Source organism: Stegodyphus dumicola, chromosome 10, assembly GCF_044657685.1.
Source record: "Stegodyphus dumicola isolate Sdum_Otavi_A_Nest chromosome 10, ASM4465768v1".
In the NCBI taxonomy this organism is placed as follows: domain Eukaryota; kingdom Metazoa; phylum Arthropoda; class Arachnida; order Araneae; family Eresidae; genus Stegodyphus; species Stegodyphus dumicola.
The window spans coordinates 37,264,596-37,292,396 of NC_140777.1; the positions used below are offsets into that span (position 1 = coordinate 37,264,596).

General features: G+C 34.8%; 1 protein-coding gene across 2 annotated transcripts in view; it reads right to left on the reverse strand.

Moving 5' to 3' along the window:
• Positions 1–27,801, reverse strand: part of LOC118191885 (kin of IRRE-like protein 3) — a 769,953-nt gene that overhangs the window by 150,561 nt on the left and 591,591 nt on the right. For both annotated transcript variants that reach the window (XM_085824875.1, XM_085824874.1), the window contains exons 3-4: positions 20,011–20,121; positions 12,008–12,211 (exon numbers count right to left, since the gene is read on the reverse strand). In XM_085824875.1, coding sequence (XP_085681001.1) covers positions 12,008–12,211; positions 20,011–20,121 — 315 coding nt within the window. The remainder of the gene's footprint in view (positions 1–12,007; positions 12,212–20,010; positions 20,122–27,801) is intronic.

A 27,801-nucleotide genomic window follows, 5' to 3' on the forward strand; every position in this document is an offset into this window, starting at 1 on the left:
GTATTCATCTGACAGATGTAGAAAGTCATGAAAATCAACCATACAGCCAGCCTGCTGTTCTACCAATATTCAGCGTTTTTAACCTCGTCCAGTTGTGGAGCTGCATATAATAAAACAAAATTTCTTGCGTAAAGAAAAAGTCTCTTGATGTTATATAAAGAGGGTTTCATATAACGTCAGAGCATTTATTTACTCTGTTTTTGAAAACAAGCACCTTTTACGACTAAGCAATAACTCATGGTGTACAGAGAGCATTATATATTACGCAATTGCTTTTTCATTAATGTACATAAACTGCATATTTGCTGAACATCGTAAAATAATCTAAATTTTCCATACATTAATCTAAATCAAATAAATAACATGCATTTTTCTATATGCACCTATTTTGCGTCCACTTCTGTATATTTCTTTTTTTTCTATACGCGCTTTTGTATTATAATATGCATTTTTATACAAGATCTCTCACATTATTTAATTTAAATATAAAAAATTAAGAACATATAACTAAATTCATAACATGGTTATTTTTATTTGGTCTGACCAAAATGAATAAGCCTTACATTTACAGTTATGCTAAAAACGCGAATCCGTTATCTACATTGCTGGCCATTAAACTACAACACCAGGAAGGAATGATCTGACGAACGTTAAAATCACATAAAAGGAAGAAGAGGTTAGTATATACAAGTGATTAATATTTCAGAGCATTTAAATGAAGCAAGAGGGAAAAACGACATCTGAATCATTGCATAAAAGAAAAGTTGTGTAGTGGATTTCTCATCCGGAAAGTGCTTTGTAAGATCGGAGTTTGCTCAGAAAATGTTGTTATGCCTCGAATAATTAGCAGAAATGCTTTCCAGCAAGTGTCGGAATTTGATAGAGGCAGGATTGTTGCTAATCGAGAATGCGGATTATCGTTCCATGATATAGTTCGTCGCACTGGTCGACATCCCACGACTGCCATGTGAATATGGAATTAATGTATTGCTGTGGGTCATACTGAACAGCATGCAGGATATCTACAATGTCCTCCCATGAGTAATGCCTGAGAGGATAGCCATACTGTGAGATCAGTCCTGCAAAATCGTAGAACAACATCACGGCCCATTAGTCAGAAAATGGGCATGTTTGCAGCACTCCCATTTTCCGCTCGTGCGGTGCGTCGACTCTTGCAGCAGCATGGACTATCAGCACGATGAACATTCCTTCGGCTTCCCTTGATAAGGCAGTATATAGAGAGACGGCTAATCTGGTGCGCCGAAACTGGTGCGACAAAGCTCGATACATGAGGGGCATAATGTAGTCTTTTCAGACGGTTCCCGCTTCTGAGTGCATACGTCCATTCTATGGTAGGTGCAGGCTTGGCAGGAACCGTAATCATGTAGATTACGGCTGTACCCCTTACGAGCTGTGCCGTGTGGGGGGACGGCTCCCCGCGCAGTCCTCAGTCTGATGGATTGTGGCTATGAACATGAGAAGTTCCTGCGGACTGTTCGGGGGGTTGGCGCCCCACCGCCACAGCCGGAGGTTGGATCGTCTGAACATTAATGGCCGCTCGAGGAAGTGGCTGGGTAATGAATGGTCCTATCCTTGGATCAATGTATTCTGATGGCCGTATACGTGTCTGGAGGCTCCGAGGAGACTGCATGTCGGCTGCTTGCATTCGATATCCGCATAGGGGCCCTGCACCTGGTGTGATGATTTCAGCAGCCATTGTGTATGCCATACAAACATCTCTGCCTCTGATGGACGGTAATTTGAACGCAGATTACCATCCATCCGAAATTTTACTGACATTTTACGTCGTGGTTTTGCTCTATCTTCGAGACCTGCTAAACGCCATTTTCCAACATGATAATGCAAGGCCACTTGCAGCATATAGAGAGACGGTGAATCTGGTGGGCCGAACGAGAAAGCTGTATACATGAGGGACATAATGTCGTCTTTTCAGACGAGTCCCACTTCTGCGTGCAGAGTCCATTCTATGGTAGGTGCAGGCTTGGCAGGGCCGTCGTGTTCAGACCTTCCTCGATATATAGGGTATTCGATTGTTGCTCTGGCCTGCACAGTCCCCAGAACTGTCACCCCTTGAAAACATCTGGTCATGGGTTGCTGAGAGACTGGCTAGCCACCCTTCTTTTGTACAGAGTTTTCGTTCCTCCCCTTCTTACAAGCGTAGGCAAACATAAAAAAACGCATCCCAACAGCTGCTGCGCGTGCTGAAAAGCGCATGCATAAAACAGGTTTCGGAAGAATCTGGCTGTGGGATCAGTATCCATCAAAATACAACCGGCCGTCTATTAGCATCCTTCAAATTAAATGTCATCAGTCTTGAAGAATTTGTAATATAGCCTTGGAAACTGTAAGTCATATTCTTTTAACCGTATAAGTAGCGTGGCAGGAAGAATGGGACACTGCACAAACAGGCAGGCGTACACACTACCATCTAATGTACGCAAACCCTGCCCGGCTATGTTCTAATACGCACTTGGTGCGCTATATCACGGGCCATGGGCCTTTCCCGGTGTACTTTGCTAGGCATGGCGTGACTGACACAGATCAGTGCAGTTGTGGCCACCTGGGTATTCCGGAGCATTATGTCACAACCTGCCCACTTACCAGCGAATTGCACATGCGTATTCCAACTGTCAATACGCAGGCCTTCTGTAAATTCATGATTAAGCAGAAGCACCTGTGTCGACAGATCATTAAAATAATGAATTTACTTGCCAGACACGGCACGCAAATATAGCGCTGAACAAGCAAACTCTACCAACGGTAAGTCAAACATGCCAAGTATACCACGTATGTGTACATGTACTGTTTATCCGAAGCGTACCGCAACATCTCAGCAGTACTAATCAAAATTCAAGCAATGTAAATAACTTAAGAACCATTATATAAAATAGTTCATGCACATGAGCAAGTATGCGCGAACATCTCCACTATTTTAACAGTGAATATTAATATGAATGACGTGTCAGACAAAGAAAGTACCCAGCTGACTTCAGGCTCTGTCTAGACCTGAATTGCAAGTGTAATGCTACCCAATGCCCATCCCCATAATTGGCTCCACAACCTAACTGCTTTAAATACGTGTATTTAAATGTAAATGTCGCATCGGATGTTACTGAACAGTCAAAGGACATTATTAGAATATGTATGCAAAAGCATATGTACAGTACAATCCTGCGCATACCGCAGTGACATAGTAAGATGCTCATATGTTGCTCAATATGTATCAAAATCTAATGTCACATTGGACATAATAAAAACACTGCTGAATCTGAACACTGCACAAACTGTAAATATAATATCACGTAACGCAAATGTAACGTCATTTCTGAATATTAATGTAAAGTCATATGTAATGTTGTATTACGTAACATAATATAGAAAATATTTACAGTACTGCATTATATGCAAGCACTGTCATAACTAAGTATCTATGTGTCTGTACAAAAATCTCACAGGTACTGCAGGACCTCAGATGTAGCTGCCTTGAGCACCTATAATGTCTATATATCAGGTCTGCCTGTACGCCATCCTAAAGTTCAATCACATAAAAGCAGAGCAAATATAGTGTTATAAATATGTTCTATATGCAATGTTGCTTCTGACAATGTATTTACAGTGTTGAATCTGTATAATGTAATTCGTAAATGTAATGTCAATAATGGGAATGTAATATCACTATTATCTCATATCTCATATATAATGTCAATGCCGTATCGCATATTGTATATATAAGACATACAATGTCATAATTATGTAAATATGTATATGCACAGCACTATTTATACGTGCACTGAAGTAATTTAGTTGCAACCGCCTTCTGTTCTGCACACATGTAGTGCATATGTACTAGCCCTGCATAAAAGCTCCCCCAAGTTCATTTGCGTAATTACAGGAATAATGATTATGTTCTATACGTAGCTATATGCAATCTCTAGCCAACTTTAGATAAGGGTGGACGTGGTGCTGTACTGATTAATCTTTACGGCAAAGGGACAGTGCCCACGTCCACCGTCACTTATCACTTATCACTTAACCGTATAAGTATATGAGCCAGGCTCCTGAAATTATTGTTTTTATAAAATTTTGACAATGATTATTTTTTTATAATCTAACTCTGTATTTTAATCTTACTCTGAACTTTATCTTCATTATGGATGCCACGTTAATACTTTGATGATTATAATTTGATATTCATATTGCTAAGACACAATAACACGCCGAACAAATACTAATTCAGAAGTCAAACAACAAAAATCAGCGTTATATTTTCAAAATTTTCACAGAACTAGTTTCGATGGTTTTACCGAACCACCATCCTGAGCTGCAAAACCGCAAATGAACAAGATAGGAAATAATGATTAGATAAGATAAGAAAGCTTGGACAATAATACGCAAGTGGCGCCATCTGTTGTTGAAACAAGAACTAAAACATAATTTCTTTAAAGGCCGAAGGCAAAGATGGATTGGAATTAGGATCGTTAACTAGAACAGAAAGATTATTTTAAATGTGAAATGCCTCTAGAAAAATCCAGTTCTCTAATGGAAGATAGTTTTTGAATAATTTTGGTTGCAGAAAAATTGAAAGTGTGATTTTCGGACCAACAATGTTGAGCAACAGAAGACTTCTGTGTTTCCTTTTTTCTAGCATATGCCTCATGTTCTTTGACGCGAAATTTTAAGGCTCTTTTAGTTTGGCCAATGTAAATTAAACCACACTGGCAAGGAATCCTATAAATACCCCAAGAATTCATATCCGGAATGGGGTCCTTAAGTATAGAACTCGGAATTTTATTGATGGGAGAATAAACGACCCGAAAGTTAAATTTCTGCAAAATACGTGCAACTTTATAGCTAATTGATGGAAAAAAGGGAATGACAACAGAATTTTTATAATCTCCTGAAACAAGAGTGTGCTTTTTAGTGTGTTGAGATGATAATTATAGTTGAGAGGAGTATTTATGGAATTCCTTGCCAGTATGGTTTAATTTACATTGGCCAAACTAAGAGAGCCTTAAAATTTCGCGTCAAAGAACATGAGGCATATGTTAGAAAAAAAGGAAACACAGAAGTCTTCTGTTGCTCAACATTGTTGGTCCGAAAATCTTCTGCTGCCAAAATTATTCAAAAAGCATCTTCCATTGGAGAATTGGATTTTCTACAGGCATTTCACATTCAAAAAAATCTTTCTGTTCTAGTTAACGATCCTAATTCCAATCCATCTTTGCCTTCGGCCTTTAAAGAAATTATGTTTTAGTTCTGGTTTCACCAACAGATGGCGCCACTTGCGTATTATTGTCCAGGCTTTCTTATCTTATCTAATCATTATTTCCTATTTTGTTCATTTGCGGTTTTGAAGCTAAGGATGGTCGTTCGGTAAAACCATCGTAACTAGTTCTGTGAAAATTTTGAAAATATAGCGCTGATTTTTGTTGTTTGACTTCTGAATTAGTATTCATATAGCTGTCAAAAAGAAGCATTTTATATTAATTATTTATGGACATAAAAATGTATAAGCAAAATATAAATTTGCAGCTTCATATTCACTTAGTTAACTGGCTTAGGTTAAGTTATTTGAATATGCCAAAGCACATAAGGGCTATCTGCTCAGGGAAAGGACTGTCTTAGTAGGAGATTTTGGAAGAGAACCTGGCTCGTATTCGCGCTACACATGGAAATAAACACGAAAAACAACTTTAAATTTTAAATTCAGCTCGTTCGCCTAGGTGGAATCCAGGTCAGATTTAAAGATTCAGCGGTCTGTACAACTTCGATCTCTGGCGGGACCTTATTTACTGAAAATGATTTTACTGAAAATAAGTGATTAAAAAGAATTATTAATATCTATACAAAAACGAAAACAAGTAGAAACAACAAGGAAATAGTTTTTCGATAGACTGATATTAACCGCAATGAGACACTGATCTACTTAAAAATGATTAGAAGATTCCAGAATTTTTACAACATTTGATGCGTTTTCTAATGTGATTCATCAGATAGTTTCTACTCATTTGTAATTAATCGAGTTAAATCAGTTTTTTAATCGGTCTGGGCAGGCATTATCATAATTCCTTCGATCTATCCTGCTCGTTGTAATATATATATATATATATATATTCAAGACATGTGTGAAGTATAACTAGTCTTTAATCACCTAAGGCCCTCTCTCCCAAAAGGCTGAAAAACACCAGGCATACACAATCGGATATCTTTAACATGCAGTAACGTTTGGTTTCCAATTCCTCCTTTTCTTCCATTATTGTTTTTCTGCAAGCAACATGCATCAAATTTGGATGTTCATCTTAGCAATGAAATCTACACCCTTAAAACTCAACAAATTTAATTCAGTTTTCCAATATAATTTTTCAGACAAAATAACTTTGCCTCTAGAAATGTCAAACATACGTATTTAACGCATGCATGTACGTCGATGATAAATTTGGCTGTACTACTTTAGGTGCGTATCAGCAAAACTGCTTTATCGATGGAAAAATCCTTTCCCTCCAAGAATGCTGATGGAAGCGTAAACTTTAGTAAAGAAACGAAATAATTTATCGTAATGTTCCATTGCTACTATAAGACACAAAGATTGCTTAAAATCTAAACTATCAATGTCCACCATTATATGTTAAAAATAGCTAGGGCAATGCCAATCCAAAGAACGATTCCCTAGCTGAGAACTTTACTTAGCCGCATATAGCGCAAAGTGAAAACAAGAAATACGCAAGGGAATGTGTATAAAAACTCAAAGAGTGGAAACGAAGATAGTGCCTTATCTTTAGACTTAGTTTCAAACGCAGGTTATTGCAAACACGCCTTGTTTCCCTAAAGAATAGCCGAAGAATCAAACACTATTTTCGTGACTTGGCAATGCTGAACTTTCGGCTTGTGTAGTTTTTCTCTCGTTTTCTTTTTTTTGGGGAAATTTAATTTGTCCAGAGAATAAAAGACCTCGAGAGTTATTGAGCCGAGTGAAAAGGTACCGCGTCGCAAATTGGAAGGGGCAGAAATGGAATTTTTTAGAAGTCCTTTGTTTACGGTTCTAGGTATCTTTTTCTACGATGGGTTTTCGTTTTATTCCATCAAATACTGAGAAGACTCTTCGCTGAATCTTCGAATGCTATTTTAAACACATATTCTTTTCGAAGAAATGTTCTAATTAAGTTATATATGTTTCGAATTATAAATTTAAACATGTGCTTGTAATGACCACTTTCTTTTTAGATTGTTTCATGCTGTATTTATGTTGAAAATGTAAAGAAGCATTTTAATCTAATGATTGGACTTTCAAGACATTAAAATTTCTATTTTTTAAACTCTCAGCTTGTTCTCTTAAACGTAAGAATTTACTTAGATAATTAGAAATGTATTTATTTTTCATAATTACAAATGTATTTCATTTTTAATTCAATACATTTCTAATTATTTGAAAATGTATTCATAAAATGTTAGAAAATTTAGTTCCTCCCTCCCTCCATAGAAAACTTCAGTAGAATTTTTGTCATTGCAAATTTATTTAGGTTTAAAGTAACATTTCTAATTATTGCCTCATGCATATTCTATTTTCATTTTGAAATGACTCTGATTATTTGTATGTTAGACACATATGCATTTCTAATGATTGTAACTAGGCAATCAAGGAATTCTTTCCAGTTTTTCATAATTGCTATTTTAAGATTTACTTTAAAGATTTTAGAAAAGTATGTTGGGTAACAGTCATTGATCATTGATTGAAGAAATTGAAGAAAGTCATTGATTGAAGAAATGTGCTGTGACATATCTCACTTGCCTGACAGTGCCATCATGACAAGCCCACGAAATGCATCGCGGCAAAGAGAGCAAGCAAGATTGCATCTGACGTTGGCGTACAGTAAAACAGCACATTTTCGCCTCCAGTTTTGAAGGAGAGCACCTCGGGGGTGGGGGATGTATTCGAGAGTCTCCTACTCCTCTTAGGTCTTACAGCTTGCCGCATATTTAGAGTGTCCCCATGCCTCATAAACGCTATACTTTTACAAACATCAGTACCATGTCGGAGATTCGAACCACTATACAGTCCGGTCAGCATCTGAAGAAACGGTATGATTTAAAATTCCTGTTTCAAAAAATAAATTACACTAGAGAGCAATGAGCGGTCTGCGGCCAAAGCAAAGTTTATAAGTTCTATGTACACGTGAAACAAAAAATTATAAAAATATTTCAGTATAAAAGAAATGAAGTCATTCTTTCCAAGCAATAACCAACTCGTAAATATTTTTTTTCTTTTTTTCTGCAGAACCAGGAGACAAAGAATTGATACTTCAGGTTAATACGTTTACAGCTCATCAATTGTATCAATAAAAGAACTAATGTGGCAGTACCATACATTGTCAATTATCCTAACCAGAAGGAAAAAAAGTTGCCAACAGCAGCTAATAATTTAAGATGCTGACATTAACGAAAAATTTTCGATAAACAATGCGTGTTTTCTTCAATCTCAGAACATGACCTTATATAAATATATTTAATTATAAACATATTTAATTTTTGGCAATGCTATTTTTATTTCATATTTTTAAAGGTTACAAATTTTTTTATTAACAAACACTACGATTTGAAAGCGAGCATTGGTAACACTTTTCGAAATAAAGCATAATTTTATCTCTAGTGCGCGAGACTGTACCACTGGGAAAAATTAGCGTTTTCAGTCTTTTAATTGATATCCCGGTGATTACAGTCGCACAATGTTGAGAATGGTGGAAATTGTTTTCCACGAATTTTTGCAATCCGAATGTACCTATCTCGAAACTAAACTCCCGGCCGTTCCGGAGAAGATGATTTCACCAACAAACAAACAGACATAAACGACAATTTAATAGTATAGACAGTTTATGTTCTTTAGTTGATTTGCTTTTTAAGACTTGCATTTACATTATTGATCTAACTTCCAGCACAAAAGTTTCATTTTGGCTCTTCCTTCAACCTCTGCAACTAAATGCTATTCTATGCCATCTTTCTCTTCATCCGTATGAATGCTAAACTTAAAGCACCTCTTGATTCCAAAAATAATAAAAATGGTCAGTAATACCATTTCTTTACAGCATTCTTTGATGTCCCTTTTTATACCATTCACAGAATTCAAGTCAAGGGCGAAGAAGAAAGTTGGGAAGCAGTTATCTATCTCACGATTTCTATCAGAAGTACTATTATTAAGTGGGCGTTTTAAAGGAATGAAAGCTTAGTCTTCAAAGTTTGGAAGCAAAACGCTCACATGGGGGAAACTCAAATAAAGCACAATAATATTATTACATCTCCGCCACAGCAAAGCGTAGAACATAAGATTATAACTATTCCATCTCAAACACCCTATGTTAATTTAAAATTTATCGTGAATCCTCTAAATTCATTGCAAATAATCAAGCGAAAATTAGAAATTGACAAAGAAAAGGAATTATATTTGGAAATATATTTAGAATTTTTCAAGGAAAACGCAACTCATCGGGATTCAAACCGTGGTTCTTCGAGTTACTAGCTACGCGCATTAACTTACTTACGCCTTGAGAACGCAAGGACGCAGGTTTGGTTTGGTTTGGTTTCTTAGATTACGACAAAGCACTCGAGGGCTATCTTCCTTAAGGAAGGGATGTCTTTCATGGAGGACTTTTTAAGGAAAACTGGCTCGTATACACGTTACACATGGAGAAAACCACGAAAACACCCATGCAGCCAGCCCGTTCGCGGGATTCTAACCTCCGACCGAACTACCAGTGTTCAGTGACATTACTGCTCGGCCGCTGCAAGCACGTAGGAATGCGATAATTCCTTACATTCTTCAACAATCAAAGGGCAAACACACGAGACCCCAGTCGAACAAATCTAGATGATGACGAATTATCATCACATTGAGATGTCACTGCAAAACCTTTTAGACTATTAGGAACGAGAAATGTGAGAAAATACCTGGGCCCTTCCCGGAATTAAAAACATGACTTTTCCAACTATTCGTTGGGAGTACCAGGTCAATTTACAGTATGATAGGACGGAGAGGGCTGAGATATTCTTTACAGATATACTAGTGAATTAAAATTAATTTCCTTTACTTTCGAGAGCAGTCAATAAATTCAAATACAAATTTTAAAAATATGAGATATTAGGTGTGAAAACAACAAGAAATTAAACTGAAAATCAAAAACAGGATTCCAAATAGATTCACTCGCAACATTTTCTTGTTGGAGTTAAAAAAAGAGTCAAGACTTTCGGAATAATTAAAATACAACTTGAAAATATTTTACGTTTAATTTTGAATTTATGAGTAAAATTGTATGGATATGATATGTTTATTTTTCTCACTTTATTCGCTTATTAAAATAAAATACAATTCGACACATTTTCTTTATGGATTATCAAACGCATCACACAAATGAAATATCTGAGAAACCTCTAACAGTGTTAAAGTATAAGTCAGATATAAACAATGCAAAAGATTCTACAATCAGCAGCTTTTTAAAGTCACATTTTCGTATCATGTACAAGTATAGAATGTAAAAGGAAAACAGGAAAGTACATCCTTCGAATTTTACACTTTTAGAAGCTTTACTCTTCGAAATGCGGATGTTTATTATTTCGAACTTAGAAATTTAAAATAAAATCATTACTTGGTAACCCGAAAAAACTGCCAGTGATTTACATAGGGAAAGGTATTGTATTGAACTTTTGCGTAACTTGCCAGTAAAAGAAATGCCCTTTTATTGTGATCAAAGTATAACAGGTAAATGAAAGACACTGCAATATTTTTTCAATTAATTAATAATGCAACTAAATTATATATCCAGTAAAATGCAGGAACAAGTGGCCTTCATGTTCTTGCATTTAAAATATATGCCAAAAGAATATAAATGTGAGCTACATCTAATTCTTATAAAATTCCATGAGTAGCAAAGTAGTTACCCGAAATCTGGAGAACCTGATTATAAAAAAATTACGCTATGATATTTTGGCACTAATTAAATCATTTAAACATTAAAATAAACCAAGGACACCTGTAGAATAAATTAAGTTGTATAACTGTATGCTGTAGCTGTAAGCTACACTAACAAAATGTAAACACACTAACATTTTATTATATGAAAATGATTCTTGAACAAAATTAAAATATTTTTTCCTCTGCAAATCGTTCTGACCCATTTTTACCACAAATCATTCTGACATTTTTATGCAATAACTCGGCTTTGCGAAAATACATTTTTTGTCTAAAGTAAGCTGTGTATTGGAAAACAAAGCTATTTAAGTTATGTTGTTCATTATCCAGCTTATTTATTCAAGTTAATGAATGACATTAGTTGCTAATGTTATTAGTTATTAATGTTGGGAAAAGTTATTAATACTTACAAGATACAGCGCTTCTTGCTAATCAATAGGCAGCTGCTTAAAACTTGGTATTTATAACAAAGTAGTTTAATTTGTTAGAATATGTTACATTCGTTAGAATATGTTATAGCGAAGGATTTAGGTATATAAGAGAGTCTATTTTGATGAACAAATAGTAGCCTTTTTCGAACGAGATATAAAGTAGAATGCTTCATATTAATACATTGCAGAAAGAAAGAAAACCTGTGCGCTTAAAACAGACTAAACATAATACTATATTGTTTAAAAAATTTATGACGTGCACTTCTTTTTTAATTTAAATATCGATCATTGATTTACTAAGTGCGGCTTCGCATTCTTCAGAAATGTATCTGTCATTATTCTTTAGTCTTGAATGCATTTGAAGTTTTCGAGAGACAAATCGATTAAGGTGATGAGTACCGTTATTATATTCTATTTTCCATCCTTCACATCTCAGTCAGTAAACAGTGTGTCATTATGATGATGAGACAGCTTCTATACTCCGCTGTTTGGTATTTGTACACTTGTAATTTCACTTCTGTATGTACTATACGGAATTTTACATTAAAAATCAAGCACTTATAGGAGAGAGACTATGGACTGAAATCTTGAAGATACTTACAATTCATATCCAGAGTTATTGAGCTTTGAACAGGAGGTGAAATTTCATTGTTTGTTGCTTGGCAAGTAAATGTCGCCATTAAATCTTTCCGCTGGAGCTTAGGAATGATGAGCTCATTGCGTATTATAAGGGCAGACATCATTTCATAACTGTCATCGATAATTTTTCTTCCTTTGTACCACACCAACGAAGGAGATGGCTTACCTGAAAGTATGAAAAAGTGAGAGTTTTCAGAAAGATATTTAGAAATTAATATTTTTTTTATTTCAGAAAATCTTCCTTTGTATATAAGTTATGCGCTGAATGATGTTATTGACAAATCGACTACGCAATAATATTAGCTATTTGCGGAAATATATTCCTACCCGCTATGCATATTAAACTCATATATATTAATTTGATCTTATTTTTAAATAGCCCACTGGAAGAATAATTAACGTGCCTATCCGTACAATAGCTTACGATAATATTATTTCACAACTGCAGCAGTTCCCGAAGATGTCATAGACTTCAAAAGGAATTAACAGCTTAAGAGTATATATGCAACTCTTTATTCCAGAATCGCCATTTGCAAAGCACATATTTTCACTTGTGAAATTCAAGTCCAGAAATTATCTTTTCACTCTGAGGCATATCCTCTTTTTACTGGAGAAAATACTGGGATGTTTGGTTTAATTTCAATATGCATTTCAAGCAAATGTTGTGTAACTCTCTTTCGAAACGCATTAGTCAGAAGCTAAAGTGTTTCTCTAAACATAAGAAGCATTAGAGTATTAGGAAATAGTAGATCTTGGTAAGAAGAGTTTGCGAAGGAGGCTGGAGAGATTTTGAAGATTTCTGGAAGCAAAAGTTCAAAGTGTCTGTATTAAACATTACTTCTTTTTGAAAACGAGTAAAAAATGAGATACATTCCACAACCATTGGAAAGCAGGCTAAATTTATGCGATGAAAGCAGCATTCTTACTGCTCAGGCTATGCTTTAAAGCTGACTTTAGGAGTAATAAATTATTGCATTAAAAATATTTGTCAGTGCATAGTATATTTTTCCTGGCCCGCCATATAAGAGTTCGTAAAATGTTATGATCCCTTTTGTTTTGAGTTTTATTGAACACATATAATTTTATCTATGCATTTTGTAATCTATTCCCTTTAAATTGGAGCTCAATCACACAAGAAGCGCTCAGAAATACTGGATAACACCGAATTGAAAAAAAAAAAAATTATTAAGATCTATCACGATCACTCTTGCTCAAACTGAAGAATTTCACCACCCAGTCCTTTTCAAAAACCCACTATTCCCTAGCAGTGATCCCATAATCGTATTATACAATTCGGTAAGGCCCTGTCTGTGTGTTGGTGAAATTTATACTGTTGATGAATTTGTGTACACAGTTCAATGATGTCTTTTGTACGCGTTGCTGACATTTTCGCTGGCAATGATACTTAACATTCAAAAATGGTTTGGAAAACTGCATGAAAATATTTGACATTTCTGTGAGGAATTTAAGAAGCGGATTTTTCCTAATGTAAACAGTCATGGGAATATAGCTTTAATTATAGTATTTAGTATAACAATATATGTCTGTCAATAATATATGTATAATAATATTTGTCAAAGCATCTTGATTAAAATTCCAACAAAATTTTAAACAATGACCGGACACTTGCTTGGAAGTATTAGCCGAATTAGTCGATCTCGCCAGTAAGAACGTTCGTTTTTCGGGGTTCATTGTAGGAAGCCTACCGATACTGCATTCGCAATTAGAGAGGAAGGGCACACGAAGAGAAACAAATCTAAGCGGATATTGAAACAACATCTTAAAATTCAGACTAGTTGCCAATCTCAACAATCAACTGTACCCTGTAGGGCAACAGTTGAATCAATTTGAATATTGAATTTACAAATGTTTTAGAGCAAGCTACGCATCACTTCTTTAGGGTGAATCTCTTGAATGTAGCTAAAGAAAAATTAAGTTTCACTAAAGTGGAAATATATTTCTAATCTGAAATCTAAAACGAAAGTTACGTTTTGATGTACGGTACTTTTTTATATGACTATCAGAAATTTGAGTCAATGTTTTTTTAAATCTTCAGATTTCCAAAATTCACCAAAACTGGGAAAAAATCAGAATTTAATGTACAGATTATTACTACCTTCAGTACTCTTGCGACATTCATCTTCAAGCAAAACTCATTAGACCTTTCTTTAACATTGGATTCGTTCTCAACATGTGAATTCACAGACATGAAACGGTTTTCATTTATTTTCATCTCAAATGTATTAGAGGAACGTAAAGGGACTTTGGGCAATGAATCAGATGAAACGTTTATGTTTTTCAAATTCACTGATTTGAAAGTTATGAAATATATTAATTACAGGTTTCGATTTCCGATTTAAATCACATGTGATATGTCTAATTGAAGTAAACCAAAACTGGATATTTTCTTAATTTAGTTCAAGGAATTAATAAATGTATTTAAATCTCACAAAGGAAATTTGAATACAAACAGCATATAAATCTTCAGCTCTAAGATATCAAATAAAGAAAATAAGATATAAAAATGGATTTAGTAGCTAATGTCTCATTTGCAGCTGTAAAACCTGCTAAACAGATAACAGCTCAGTTGCCAAAAGATCGAGTACTGGAAAATCCTCCATTTAATGTATCTGGAGTTGACTTTACAGGTCCAGTCTTTCTTCGTTCCAGAAAAGACACTCTATAAAGATCATACATAGCCTTATTCACGAGTGCAGTTACTAGAGCACTTCATATCGATTGTAACGTGTCAGTTTATTGTCCCTCATGCTCCATGGTGGGGTGGGTTCTATGAGAGACTTATGAGAAGCATAAAAGACCCTTTAAGGAAAGTCCTTGGAAAGGCTAGTCAGCTTCGAGAAAATGACGACCATTCCAGCCGAAATCGAATTTTTTTTAAATCATAGACCCCTTACTTACGTAAGCAATGAATTAATTGAACCCAAACCTCTTACTCCGGCCCATGTTTTGTTTCCTGGTCAGAGAATGTTAGCTATCCTATACATTTTGTTGAAATTTTCGGCAGTCAACCTTCTACAAAGCAAACTTTGACTCGTCGAAAATAAGACTAAACTTTTACGTCAACTATAGGTGAAATGGAAAGATAATTATTTGATGCAATTGAGAAATGCACATAATTTTGTAAATCCATCACCAGGAAAGGATCTTAAAAGAGGAGATGTAGTTTTGCTTGAGGGGGCTGCTAAATCAAAATTTCTCTGGCCACTGAGTATTGTCGAAGAGGTTTTTACTGGTCGTGACGGATACGTACGTTCATGTGTTATTCGAACTGACAAGGGACAATATAAAAGACCAATCCAATTAATTTATCCACTTGAAATAACCTGATATTTCTCCTTTAATATTGTCTAATGCATAACAAATGTCATTAAGTACAGTGTATGCTCAAGTAGTACTATTTGTATTATGATAATTGTATTTGTGTTATACTTATTAATTTGTATTGTATTTGATCTCTTGTTAATTATTAATGTACTCTTAACAGAGTACAGGTGGGGTGTGTTTAATATTTTTGTATTTGTTTTGCGACGCTAACACATCGCCTGTGAAAATCGTCTGAGAGACTATCTGCGCAGTCGCAAAGTGTTACCATGGTTACCAGTTTTTCCTTTACAGTCGTTATTGTTAAAAATAAATAGAAAATGGTTGTTCTAAAAGACTGAAGTTGTGTTTAGTTGTTTATTCGGACTACATTTTTCCGATATTGATTGGTGGTTCAGTGGTAGAATGCTCGCCTACCACGCGGGCGTCCCGGCTTCGGTTCCCGACCGATGCACCAATGTGTGAAAAAATGTAGTCCGAATATACAATTAAACACAACTTCATTCTTTTAGAACAGGCATTTTTCTATTCAATTTTAACAATAACAACGGTAAAGGAAAAACTGGTAACCATGGTAACAATTTTGCGACTGCGCAGATAGTCTCGCAGACGATTTTCACAGATGATGTGTTAGTAGAACAAATACAAAAATATTAAACAGCTAAGCAATTATTCATTTTTTGTGTAATCTCATTAATCCATAGTAATGACATCGCCTGATTAAGAGATATGTTATTCAACACTTCATTCTGATAATAATTCAATAATCACTCCGTAATATAAATTTATTTTGCTAAATCGTATAATTTTATTTTTATGTAACGTGAATGGGCTTAGTTTCCCTCAGAAAACCTTTCATGAAGGTGTCCTTCATCTTAAGTAGGTAGCTCACATGTGCCTTTAAATAGTTAAAAATATTTTTTAGTTCAAATTTTGAATTAAAATATCACATCGAATAACGATTATTGGAGAAGCTAAAACAAAAAGAATCAGCATAATATTCAGAAACATAAAACCTTATGGCTCATCTGTAGAAGGGCGAAGGACAAAAGAGAAGACAGTAATAAGGGGAGGTTATAAGGTATTTCTTCCAATTCCCTAGCGTGCCTTCGTGGTGTAACGGTAGCACGCTGGGACGGTATTCCAGAGGTCCATGGTTCGATTCCCGGCGAAGGCGGTTGCATAATTTTTCATCTCTTTGCCCCCCCAAAAAATACCTAATGTCTCTACAGTGGCGCCCGAACTAAAAAGGGTTGTGGATGATGATTCTCCGCACCCAGAATTTTGAAAAAGTACTTAATGTCTCTACAAGGTAACGCAATAAGAATGAGAGGAAGGATGTAAAGCTACGGGTGGAATCAATTGATGAAGAATGAAAACAACTGTGAAACAATTTTTTTAAAAGCTGAAGATAGAGATGGATTAGAATTGGGAACATTAAGTATAACTGAATGATTTTTTTGAATATGAAAAGCCTCTAGAAAAATTAATTTGTAACGAAAGATATTTTTCAATAATTTTGGCTGCAGATGTAGAGTTTTCTGACCAACAGTACTGGGCAAGAGAGAGATTCTCTTCTTAACACTTCTAAAGCACCCCTCGTTTTCCGAGATTCTTAGATATCTGCTGTCCTTCCCTTCTTTCCGTCGATTAGTTACGAAACTGCACGTGTTTTACAGAAACTCAACTTTCGGGTCGTTTCCTCTTTTGGCAATTAAATTCGCAGTTCCATACTTAAGGATTCCATTTCGGATATGAACTGCTGAAGTATTCTTGCAATGTGGTTTAATTTGCATTAGTTAAACTGACATTAAATTTCCCGGTTTAAGTTACATTAATCAAACTTAAAATTTCCCGCTAAGAAACATGAGGCATATGCTAGGAAAAAGAAACACATAAATCAACTGTTGCCCAGCGATGTTGGTCAGAAAATGATATTTTCTACTTTTCTGCAAATACAATTATTCAGAAAACATCTTTCGTTAGATTTTCTAGAGATATTTTACGTTCATAAAAACTTTCAGTTCTAGTTAACGAACCCAATTCCAATCTATCCTTACCCTCAGCTTTTAAGGAAATTATTTTATTTTTTCAGTAGATGGCTTAAATAGCTTGTCTTGTAGATGGCTTAAATAGCTTAAATGGCTTAAATAGCGTAAAGAGTTTAAATAGATTAGCTTAAATATTTTGCTTTTCTTATCGCCTGATCTTGTAATTGGCTTCTCTTTCGCCATTTGCACTTCCGCAGCTGAACATGAATTCCTAAGTTGAAACCTGCAAAACTAGATCTACCAAATTCTCAATATTAAACTGATTCTCGTTATTTTAACCTTCTGATCAGCCAACGGTTTGTTACAAACCCCAAATTTCCCAAACCTGCCATGAGAAAGAGGTATTTCCTTGACTTTAATGCCAAAATGTTTCTGATACGGTTTGCCTGGATTTATGTATTTCTTAGACATAAGTGAACATAAATAAATATGCGTTCGTACAGACATCACAAAAATATTCTAGACCAGGGGTTCTCAACTTGTGGTACACAAGAAAAAATAGGTGGTACGCAAAGAGGCAAAGTATTTTTAACTAATGAATTCAAAATTTAAAGCTCCAACATACTGATTCAGTTTTTTCTAAAACGCTATTAAATTTATGCGATCTGAGCTTTTTTCAAGAGTGGTGGTGGTAGTAGTACTTTGTAGTAGTGGGACTAAAAGCTTTCAGCTTTCGTTTAGATGGTTACGTGTTAATCAAAAGGTTGAGAGCCGCTGTTCTAAACCATACATATACATATACACACACACACATATATACTATATATACATATACGCATATATACTGCATTATATATGTTGTATGATCTTAAATTCACTTAGTGCGAAATCGAGTTATTCTACTACTTGCGCAATTGCTGCAGAGTAATAAAGACATAGTAAAATATTCAGAACGAATTTTACACAAAGACCAAAGATTGAAATTCATAAGTAATAAATTTCAAAATAAATCCTATAAATATATAAAAAGAATTTAATAAATGTTAAAATTAAAATACTTCAAACAAGAAAACTCTAGTTCAAAAAATTAATGAAGAAAAAATGTATTTTTTGTAATTATGAAATATATATACATATATATATATACATATATCTATCTATCTATCTATCTATCTATCTATCTATATATATATATATATATATATATAGCCTGGCGGTCAGAGAATTTAACTCCTCCAATAAAATCCAATTCAGTTTACTGTATCGTTATTATCTGCATATTAATCGATAGTCCTTGGAGGGGCCTCAAAATCTGTACCTCAGTCGTTAACTCAAAACATGCTTTTTGATTCATCACCAATGTTTCTGAAGTAGCATATTTTTTCTTAATGCTGCATTACATTAATCCTCTCTGGCTTTGCTTTAATGCGTTATTGTTATTCACATTATCTTCCAGACTGCTAGTAACAATTTTGCTAATTTTGAAGGCATCTTATCCTTATTTTTTCGAACCGCGTCTACGGATTTATTGTCACTCAGCTGCAGGATCCGTATTTCTATCTCAAATAATCCTCAAATAGTTTGTTGACTGGAAGCGGATTATAGGCGTTAAGCGAATCTTTGCAATGCATGTGCAAAGAGTAAAAAATTCCAGAAAGGAATAAACTGGGATGCAAAAATCTCATTCGAATTCTGAGATCCATCTTGTCCTTAGAGAAGGAAAACCTGCACCTTAGGTCCTTAGAGAAGGAAACCCTCCACTTCTATTCGAAGATATAGAAGATTGACTTTCTGATAAGAAAAAGATGAGTTTTAAAAATGTATGATAATATTAAATCCAAAACAGAGTGAATGTAAACGTCAAAGTTTGTTTTTTATGTTTTCATTGAAAAAAAAACCCTCTAACGCTTTTCAATAACAATGATTTTTAATATGTGTTTTAATAATAATCTACCTTAAAATATTATACTATTTTAAAGCTTTATTCATATCATTTTATCTATACCATTTAAAGCTTTATCCATTGAATCATAAGCTTAAAATTTTATTTTTTGTTTCAGCAACACGTTCTAAAAATAAAAGCCTAGGATTCTAAAAATAAAATTATACGAATTAAATTTTACAAATAAAAGTATATCAATAAAACAGAAAAGTCAACTGGAAATCTCTGAAAAACTTAAAGAATGTTGTTAATATTACAATTAAAACAGTATGTTATGAAGACATATTTTATACTTATAAAGCAGCTGAAAAAATTGTGTTTCTAACGCAGTTAGTAAATTGTGTATCAAGAATGCTATAAATGATTTTTCTTTCAATCGGGATTATAACTATCTTTCGCACTAAAAATTATTTCAGCTAAGTCCTGAATAATTTTAAATACCTCTGCAGCAATAAAATCGTAATTATATTATATCACAAAGTATATAAGTGTGCAAAGTTTCCAATACTTGTTACATTACTTAATCCTTCTAACCTTCTTGAAATAAAATTTCATGTAGCATAGCAGTATTAATGTTAAACTCGAACTTATGATATAACAGTCTGACTAAATGTACTAACAGCAAACAGATGCCTACTTATCCATTAATATTATTCTTAATAAAATTACTCAGACTTATAGAATGCATACCTCCTTCTGTTTCACAAATCAAATGAAGACTGTCTCCTTCGTTGTAGGGACCAACTATTCCTGACAGTATTTCGCCGTTGCTGTCTTTAATGATAGGAGTTGCAGGAGGAACTGAAAAAAATAAAAAAAGAAATTATTATAAGCGCGGAGGACAGAAAGTCGCAAATTGAAATATATAATTGAGTATATATATGTGTATATGTCTAAAAATTTAAATAAGGTTTCGGAAATGTTTTATTTTCTGGCGAGTATTTTATACAAAACAAGCGAACACCACGAATGTAAAAATCAAGTTATTATTAAAACGGCCAGTATTTTTCGTCCGATTCTTCTTGAGCAGCATACCCCCACACAAATAAGCACATGCTGCCAATTTTTGCCTCAATAGTCAGGCTACCAAAAGAGATTTTAATTTGCATTCGAATTGGAAAGTTATAAAAAATTCAGTGATTATAGTTTTACATTGTTAAGAAATAATGTCATTTCTTTTAAAATAACTCAAAATATCAACATGCATATTAAAATGTATCTCTTGAAGAATTCTTCTAATTTCTGTTTTATGGATTGGATTATTAATTTATAGCAAAGCACATGAGGGCTATCTGCCTAAAGGCAGGGATGCCTTCGTGGAGGACTTTCTAAGGGAACTGGCTCGTATACACGTTACACATAGGGAAACCACGAAAACGCCCTGCAGCCAGCCCGTTCGCGGGGTTCGAGCCTCGGACTGAACTACCAGCATTCAGCGTCTTTACCGCTCGGCCGCTGGTGGGCCAGTTCAGTTTTATGAAATATGCCGGTAAGTATAAGCTGCCAGTTTTATCTTTCTTATTTTTAATGTTAGATTTAATAAATACTCACAGAATGAATGTTAATCATTTCTTCAATTACGAAATTTTATACGAATCGTATCAATTTCTGTTATTTTTTATCGAATTTTTCACGTATGGAAATATTCTGTGTACAATTGAATAACTTTTAATTATCGTAAAGTCAAATAATGACAGATTAAAAAAGAAACAGGAAACCTTTCACGGCGGCTGACATAAATTCATCGTCTATTCAGATTTTAATATTGTTAAATATCTGAAAATTAGTATTTTAAAAATAATATAATTATCATAACATCATTTATATATCATAAGAACATTCTTATAAACAATCGTATAGTCAGTCGTATAGTGGTAGTACAAGTTAAATTTTAGGTTCGCGTTGTGAGTAGGCTAAGTAAAAGGAAAAACAATAACTCCAAATTCAATTAAAGCTCCATGTTTCTTAAAAAGCCTCTCGGCTCAAACAAATGGAGGGACATGACAGACTACAGTAAATTAACTCACAAAATAAACAAGTGCAATTAAAATTCTGAATCAAACACATTTATTAAATTCTTGAATATAATAATATTACTAGTAAATACTTCGGTAACTGATCAATACCACATATTTTTGCTATGAAAATATCTCATCTGTCACACAAAATTTCAGCTTACAATAATTAAAACATTTAATTAATAATTAACATTTTTTTTTACGAATTAAGAAGGTGTAACATATTTTAATTCTCCAAATAAACGGTTCTCATTAATTGGAAACTAACATTTTCTGACTCACTCACTCAGTAGGTGAAACAAATTTAAAACATCCCAAAACTAGCCATCACTTGAAATAATAATCATTTCTCAATTTTACTAACTGTAATATCTAATTTACATAAGTAATAGCAATATAAACAGGTAGATAAATCTTTATTAACTGTTCTATTATGGTATTCGGGAATACTTTATAAGAGAGAGAAAATAAACTTAAAAATTTATTTCACTCACATATTCTTCGAAATACTTTGGGAGGAGTGTCCAGTTTTCCTAATTACGGAGAAAGTCTATTTCCTTGAGCCAACACTATGATTACAGTTTAACTAACACTCTCGCGCTGAAGTCCATTTTATACAAGAATATCTGGAGACGGGATGAAGTCCCTTATGTAAAACTAACCGCCAAATCAGGGAAAAGTTCGTGAGTTTTTTTTTTTTTTTTTTTTTTTTTTTTGTAAAACTAACCGCCAGATCATGGAAAAGTTCGTTCTTCAGGAACATATTTCTGTGTGGAACGTCTATGTGTCAGGAACCACAGGTGCCCTATAGTAATAACAAATACTTCTACCTGGGAATGTTTATGTGTCTGGAACCTCAGGTCTTGGATACTAATGAGACATACTTCTGTTTGAAACTTCCAAGTGTCAGACATATTCACTTCGGGAACGTCAAATTTTCGGTTTCGGAGGGATCATCTGGAGATTCGGATGAAGAAGGAAAATCTGTAGTAAATTGCTCTTTACATCTCGCACTAAATTAGTAATCAGCTCGCAATAAAATGTTCTTTTCAGCTCGAACACATTTCTCCAGATATATCGCAGGAAATTGTTCTTTACATTGCGCACAAAACTTTTAATCATCTCGCAGAAAAAATGCCTCTTCTGAGAAAAGAAAGCGCAGCTCAGACCCTCTTGCTCAGGCAGCCCGCAGCATGGATAGCCGGCAGCAGGGCAAACACTACTCGATCTCATATCTAACTTCACATCGCTGCTGCTCAAAATCACTCCATATCAGACTCCAAAGGAAAAACCATAACCGGAGCCCACTGGTACAGGCTGTTCGCAAGAGCAAGACCCGAAAGTGTCAAGCCCCCACTCCTTTCTTTTTTTCCCTTCTTCTTCAAAAATCAGAATCCGAATGAACTCTAGTCTGGTGCTAGCCTCCCAGGAAATCTCGGTTTCTCCGCCTCTGTAAGTTCATAGGCCAACAAAAAATCATAAAATTAAAATCTTACCAGTTCCAGAATTTTACTTTATTTAGGCTGAGAACAAATTCCACCCCCACGACGAATCAAACAGCAGAAAATCTGGCAATGCAGTCCAAAAAAATCTGTGCACACAACGTGGGAACTAAAGTAGACCCCCAACTAACAAGCGGAAACTGAGCTTTACGAGAATCCAATTAACTAAGCTTAGTACACCACCACTGTTTTCAAGTAAGCAAAATTACAACTATAACAAAGCAAAAGCAAGAAGATTTTCGTTTCAAACTCCATTAGTAAAAGGCGACAACACAACACCCTACTGCCTCCATTGTTAGTAAAAAGGCCATAAACCAATAAACCAGATGTGTCCTCGTAACCATCTTTCGCCTTTGCTACACTTTCTACTCAAGAATAATGAGTTAAATAAAGCCTTAACAACTTAAGAATACTTTTTTCTAGATTAAAATATACATGAGTACAAACAAAAAAATAGAATAGTGATAACTTAAAACACATGTTAATAATTAAAATTCGCGACATGACAATATTCTAGTACTGAATTATGTAAATTAACATATTCAGCATCATCATGAGTTTTTGGATCAATGCTGAATAAATATCTCATTGAAATACAACTGTATATAACATATAAAATATAACATATATAACATCAAAAGTTTAAAGCGCGTTAGGTTTGTTCGAATGTCGCCCGCGGCTTCTATTTGAACATGAATGCATTCATACCTTGCACTCATGTTCATATACTTGCTGAGCAGAGTCAAATAAATTCCTCAAACATTATGTCTCTTTGAAGTGCAGTATCATAAAAAGAGCCATAAGCTAGGCAGTTGCCTTGAAAGCTACATCAAATTCATTAAACATTTGAAATGTTGTGAACAGCACCTGCTCCGCGACATTTAAAAGAATTATATGCACAGAAATAATAATAACACGCAGAAAAGTACCTGATTACACTTCTTATATTAGCTGGCTATACTGCTTCTGTAACTACTGTATTTCAAAGCATACACAAATTGCATCTTTTGCATAGGCTATTCAAAGTAAACATAGTCTTTACTTAGGATTGACATTTCACATGTGCAACATTAACAATTATAATAGTTTCCAATTAAACCTTTTTTTAAAGTTATTCCAGCAGCCAGAAATCACAGATAGCCAGACCAAATGAATAAGCTTGTTTAAATCCTGTCCTACTTGAAACATTTAATAACTGGCACTAAGCATGCTATGTCACTACTTTGTCTACTACAAATCAAACTGGTAATCATATTGCAATAATATTTAGCAGAAATTATGTGGAATTTCGGACAGAACCAGCTACGGAGGTCTAACCATTCCTCTTCGAAATCACTGCCAAAATGAACAAAGGTGTAAGATGAACTCCAAGCAATTTGTTTAGTTGAAGTAAGAATTGTTAATGCAGTGTGGCTACTTACAATTCAGATAAAAACAAGGACCATCCTCTTACAGAATCATTTAAATTATGCAATCTATCCTCTATCTTGAAGAATTAAAAACGAATAATGTCAATCGATTTTTAAAACGGCAACTACTGATTTTAATATTCCTGTTCTCTGTGTGTATAAGTGCAGAATTTCGCTAGAAATATGCAAATAATTACAGAATGTTCAGTCGAATGTTTTTATACAGTGCTGCTCTGGTCAGTAGAACATACCAGGTGCCTGCTCTTTTTCGCTCAAAATTTAAAATATTTTTTTAAATATAGCATTCTTACTGGACAGTCAGTCGTAGATTGTAAAGAATATAGCAAAGACTGTGCAAGTATTACGAGATATACGTTCTATTACTCTGTGTCCTTAAACTGTCAGCTATTTTTCAACTATTGATGTTATTACTTCTTTTTTTTTCTTTTTTTCTTTTTTTTTTTTTTTTTTTTTTTTGTTTTACATTAATAATATACTTTAGTTTTAATCATATATTATATCACAAATATTTAAACCCTCTAGAAGCGTAGAGAAATTTTGTCGCTTACATAACATAAGTTATGAACTCTGTGAACCGAAACTGCCATGAGAAAGAGATATTTTCTTGATTTTAATCCCAAAATGATCCTGGTACCTTAGACATGAATTTATGGATTTTTATTATATTACCTTAATTTCTCAGACATATTTCAGGATGAAAGCATATATTTTTTAAAGACGCAAAAATAGTTTGAGCTATATATGTATATATACAGACGGAAGACAAAATAATACGAACATCTGTGGAATAATGGAAAATCTTTATTAATAGAGGGTTGGATCACCCTTTGACTGAAGTACAGATTGAAAGCGACGTGGGATAGATGCATAAAGGTCATGGACAATATTTAAAGGAATATTAAGCCATTCCTTCTGCAGAGCGGTCTCTAATTCCGAAAGTCCGGATGGAGGTGGAAATCAGGAGCGAAGTTTGGATTCCAAAATATGCCCAGAAATGTTCAGTAATATTCACGTAGGGAGACTGAGGGGGCCAAGCGAGATGTTCAACTGCATCGTCATGCTCTTCGAACTATTCTTGAATACACCTAGCAGTGTGGATAAAGGCGTTGTTGTTTCGAAAAAGCGGTCGCTCTCCAGGAAATACAATCTAGATAAAAGAGTGGACATAATCCCCTAGAATGCTTAGATAGTGATTGGATGTGATTCTCCCATGCAGAATAACAACTGGCCCAAGACCGCGCCAAGATATCGCACCCCATACCATAATGGCGCCACCCCGATGCTTCACAGTCGGCAAGAGGTAGGCAGGATGAAATGCTTCTTTGGGCGTTCTCCAGACATAAACGCGTCCGGTCGTCTGAAATAGGGTGAATGACGATCCATCTGGCCATATTACCTGTTGCCACTACTGTGGGGATCAGGCTTTGTGATCTCTGCACCATTGGCGTCGCTTCAAAGCTTTAGTTGCTTTCATCAAACGTTTACGAATTGCCACTCTGCCATAAATGTTCGCAGCATGAAGTTCCCTTTTGACAGTTTTGTTGAAACGGGGTCCTGGAGATGACTGTTCATTTTGGATGTTATCTCTGATAACGATTGCTTATGCTTTCGGGCTAGTATGCGCTTCAAGACCCGTCTATCCCTATCAGCCAGCTTTGACTTTCGACCACTGTTGTGCTTTGAAGACGTCGTCTTACCCTCTTTCGTCATAACGGTCATAACGGCTGATACCGTACTCCCTGGACACCACACAGGATTTGCTCTTTCCGTAACCGATGCTCCGCTTAAACGCGCTCCAAATATCATCCCTCTTTTCAACTCTGACAGGTCTGACATTTCACAGACAGTTCGATCGAAGCATGCAACGTAGGTGACTGCTGTTGGGAGACTGATACCTTCCTCTTCACGCTCACTAGGTGGCAGACTTCTGTTGTAGGTGGCGCGGTTGTACTGCAGATGTGAAATACGTCATACTTTTTCACAGGTATTCGCATTATTTTGCCCTCCATCTCTCTCTATCTCTCTCTCTATATATACGTGTGTGTGTGTGTGTGTGTGCGTGAATTGTGCCGTCTGCATGTTTAGAGTACTGTAATGTTTCTAACTACTTTATCTATGCTTGACTTCGTAGAACCCTTGTTCAACTATGTAACGACTTAGCGCTGTGCCCAAGTGTATAAACGACAAAGTCCAGAGAAGGGTTAAACTCACCCTTTATTATCTTAAACTAAGAATACAGATGGCCTCATTCTCTGGCTTACAGAGTAGCATCCACCTGAACTTTAAGTCAAGATAAGAATATAAGAAACTAACCTAGTGCTAAACTAAACTGAATTTAGCCGAAGCCTCCTAAAATTATCCAACGTAGTTGGCCCTTTATTAAATAACCTGGCAGGTACCTAAAATATCAGCAGGCACCTAAAATACGGCCGAGCAATGTTATCTTTAATCAACAAAGCAGCCCGACGGCAAACACGCGCCACTGAAGACTCCGCTCATCTGATGAAGTAAGCGAAACCGTCCTTTAAATAGTCTTTCTACCTGATTTACATGAAACGCGATATTAAAACGTATTCTGGCAGGGAATAAATACTACGTGGAAAACGAGATAGACAGTAAAGCATGTTTAAAAATTAAAATTACTGTTAGGAACTTAAAGTAACCCCTTACCGTACTTTTGCAAAGTTTTCGAGTTGAAATGACATGCAAATAATATTATTTAGTATGTACAACCTCCTGTGAGAAATTTTGAAACTCCATTTTTCCAGATATCGCTTCCCCATCATACATAATCGCGAAGTTCGGAAAGTTCAGTCAGAAAAACGTCACGAAGAATTAACTGAGATAATTCAGTTGCAATCCATTTTCATTCACATTTCTCATTTCATCACTATTTTAAAAGACGTCAGTGGTTCTGAACGTAAAATTCCGCATAAAAGAATGGATTGCCTGTTCTTTACATATGAAGCATTCTGCCAGGTCTTGTGTATCTGAGTTCAGATAGGATGTATATTATTGGTGCATCTGAACAAAAATTACTAATTTACAGTTTTTGATAGTTTACGCTACAAAAAATGAATGAATTCTATTTTGAATTGAATTGCGCTGGTCTGGCAGTTTCCAGAAGCTATCAAGATTCATATATGAACTTATTTAACCCACAAACGAATCAAATATACCATATTAAATAAATAGAGAAAACCTACATGAAATTTAGCACTATCTTAGTTTATTCATATTGGAAATTATATTTTTATATTCCAATCACTATTTACATCATATGTTCAGAGAAATCCTGATATTTAAAAGCATGACATATATATTGTTACGAATTTGGTATTTAAAACGCTAATGTTAGTTCAATTATAAATTAAATGGTTTTATTTCTCGCGCAGTGCAGCGCGTGACGAATATTAAAAGAAAGCTAAGCCGGAAAAAAATTAAAAATACAAGAGCGCGTGCGTTAAATAAATAAATATCTCTTTTTGATTTCGAGAAAGTACTGGAAAATTCTAGCGCGTGATTTTAAAA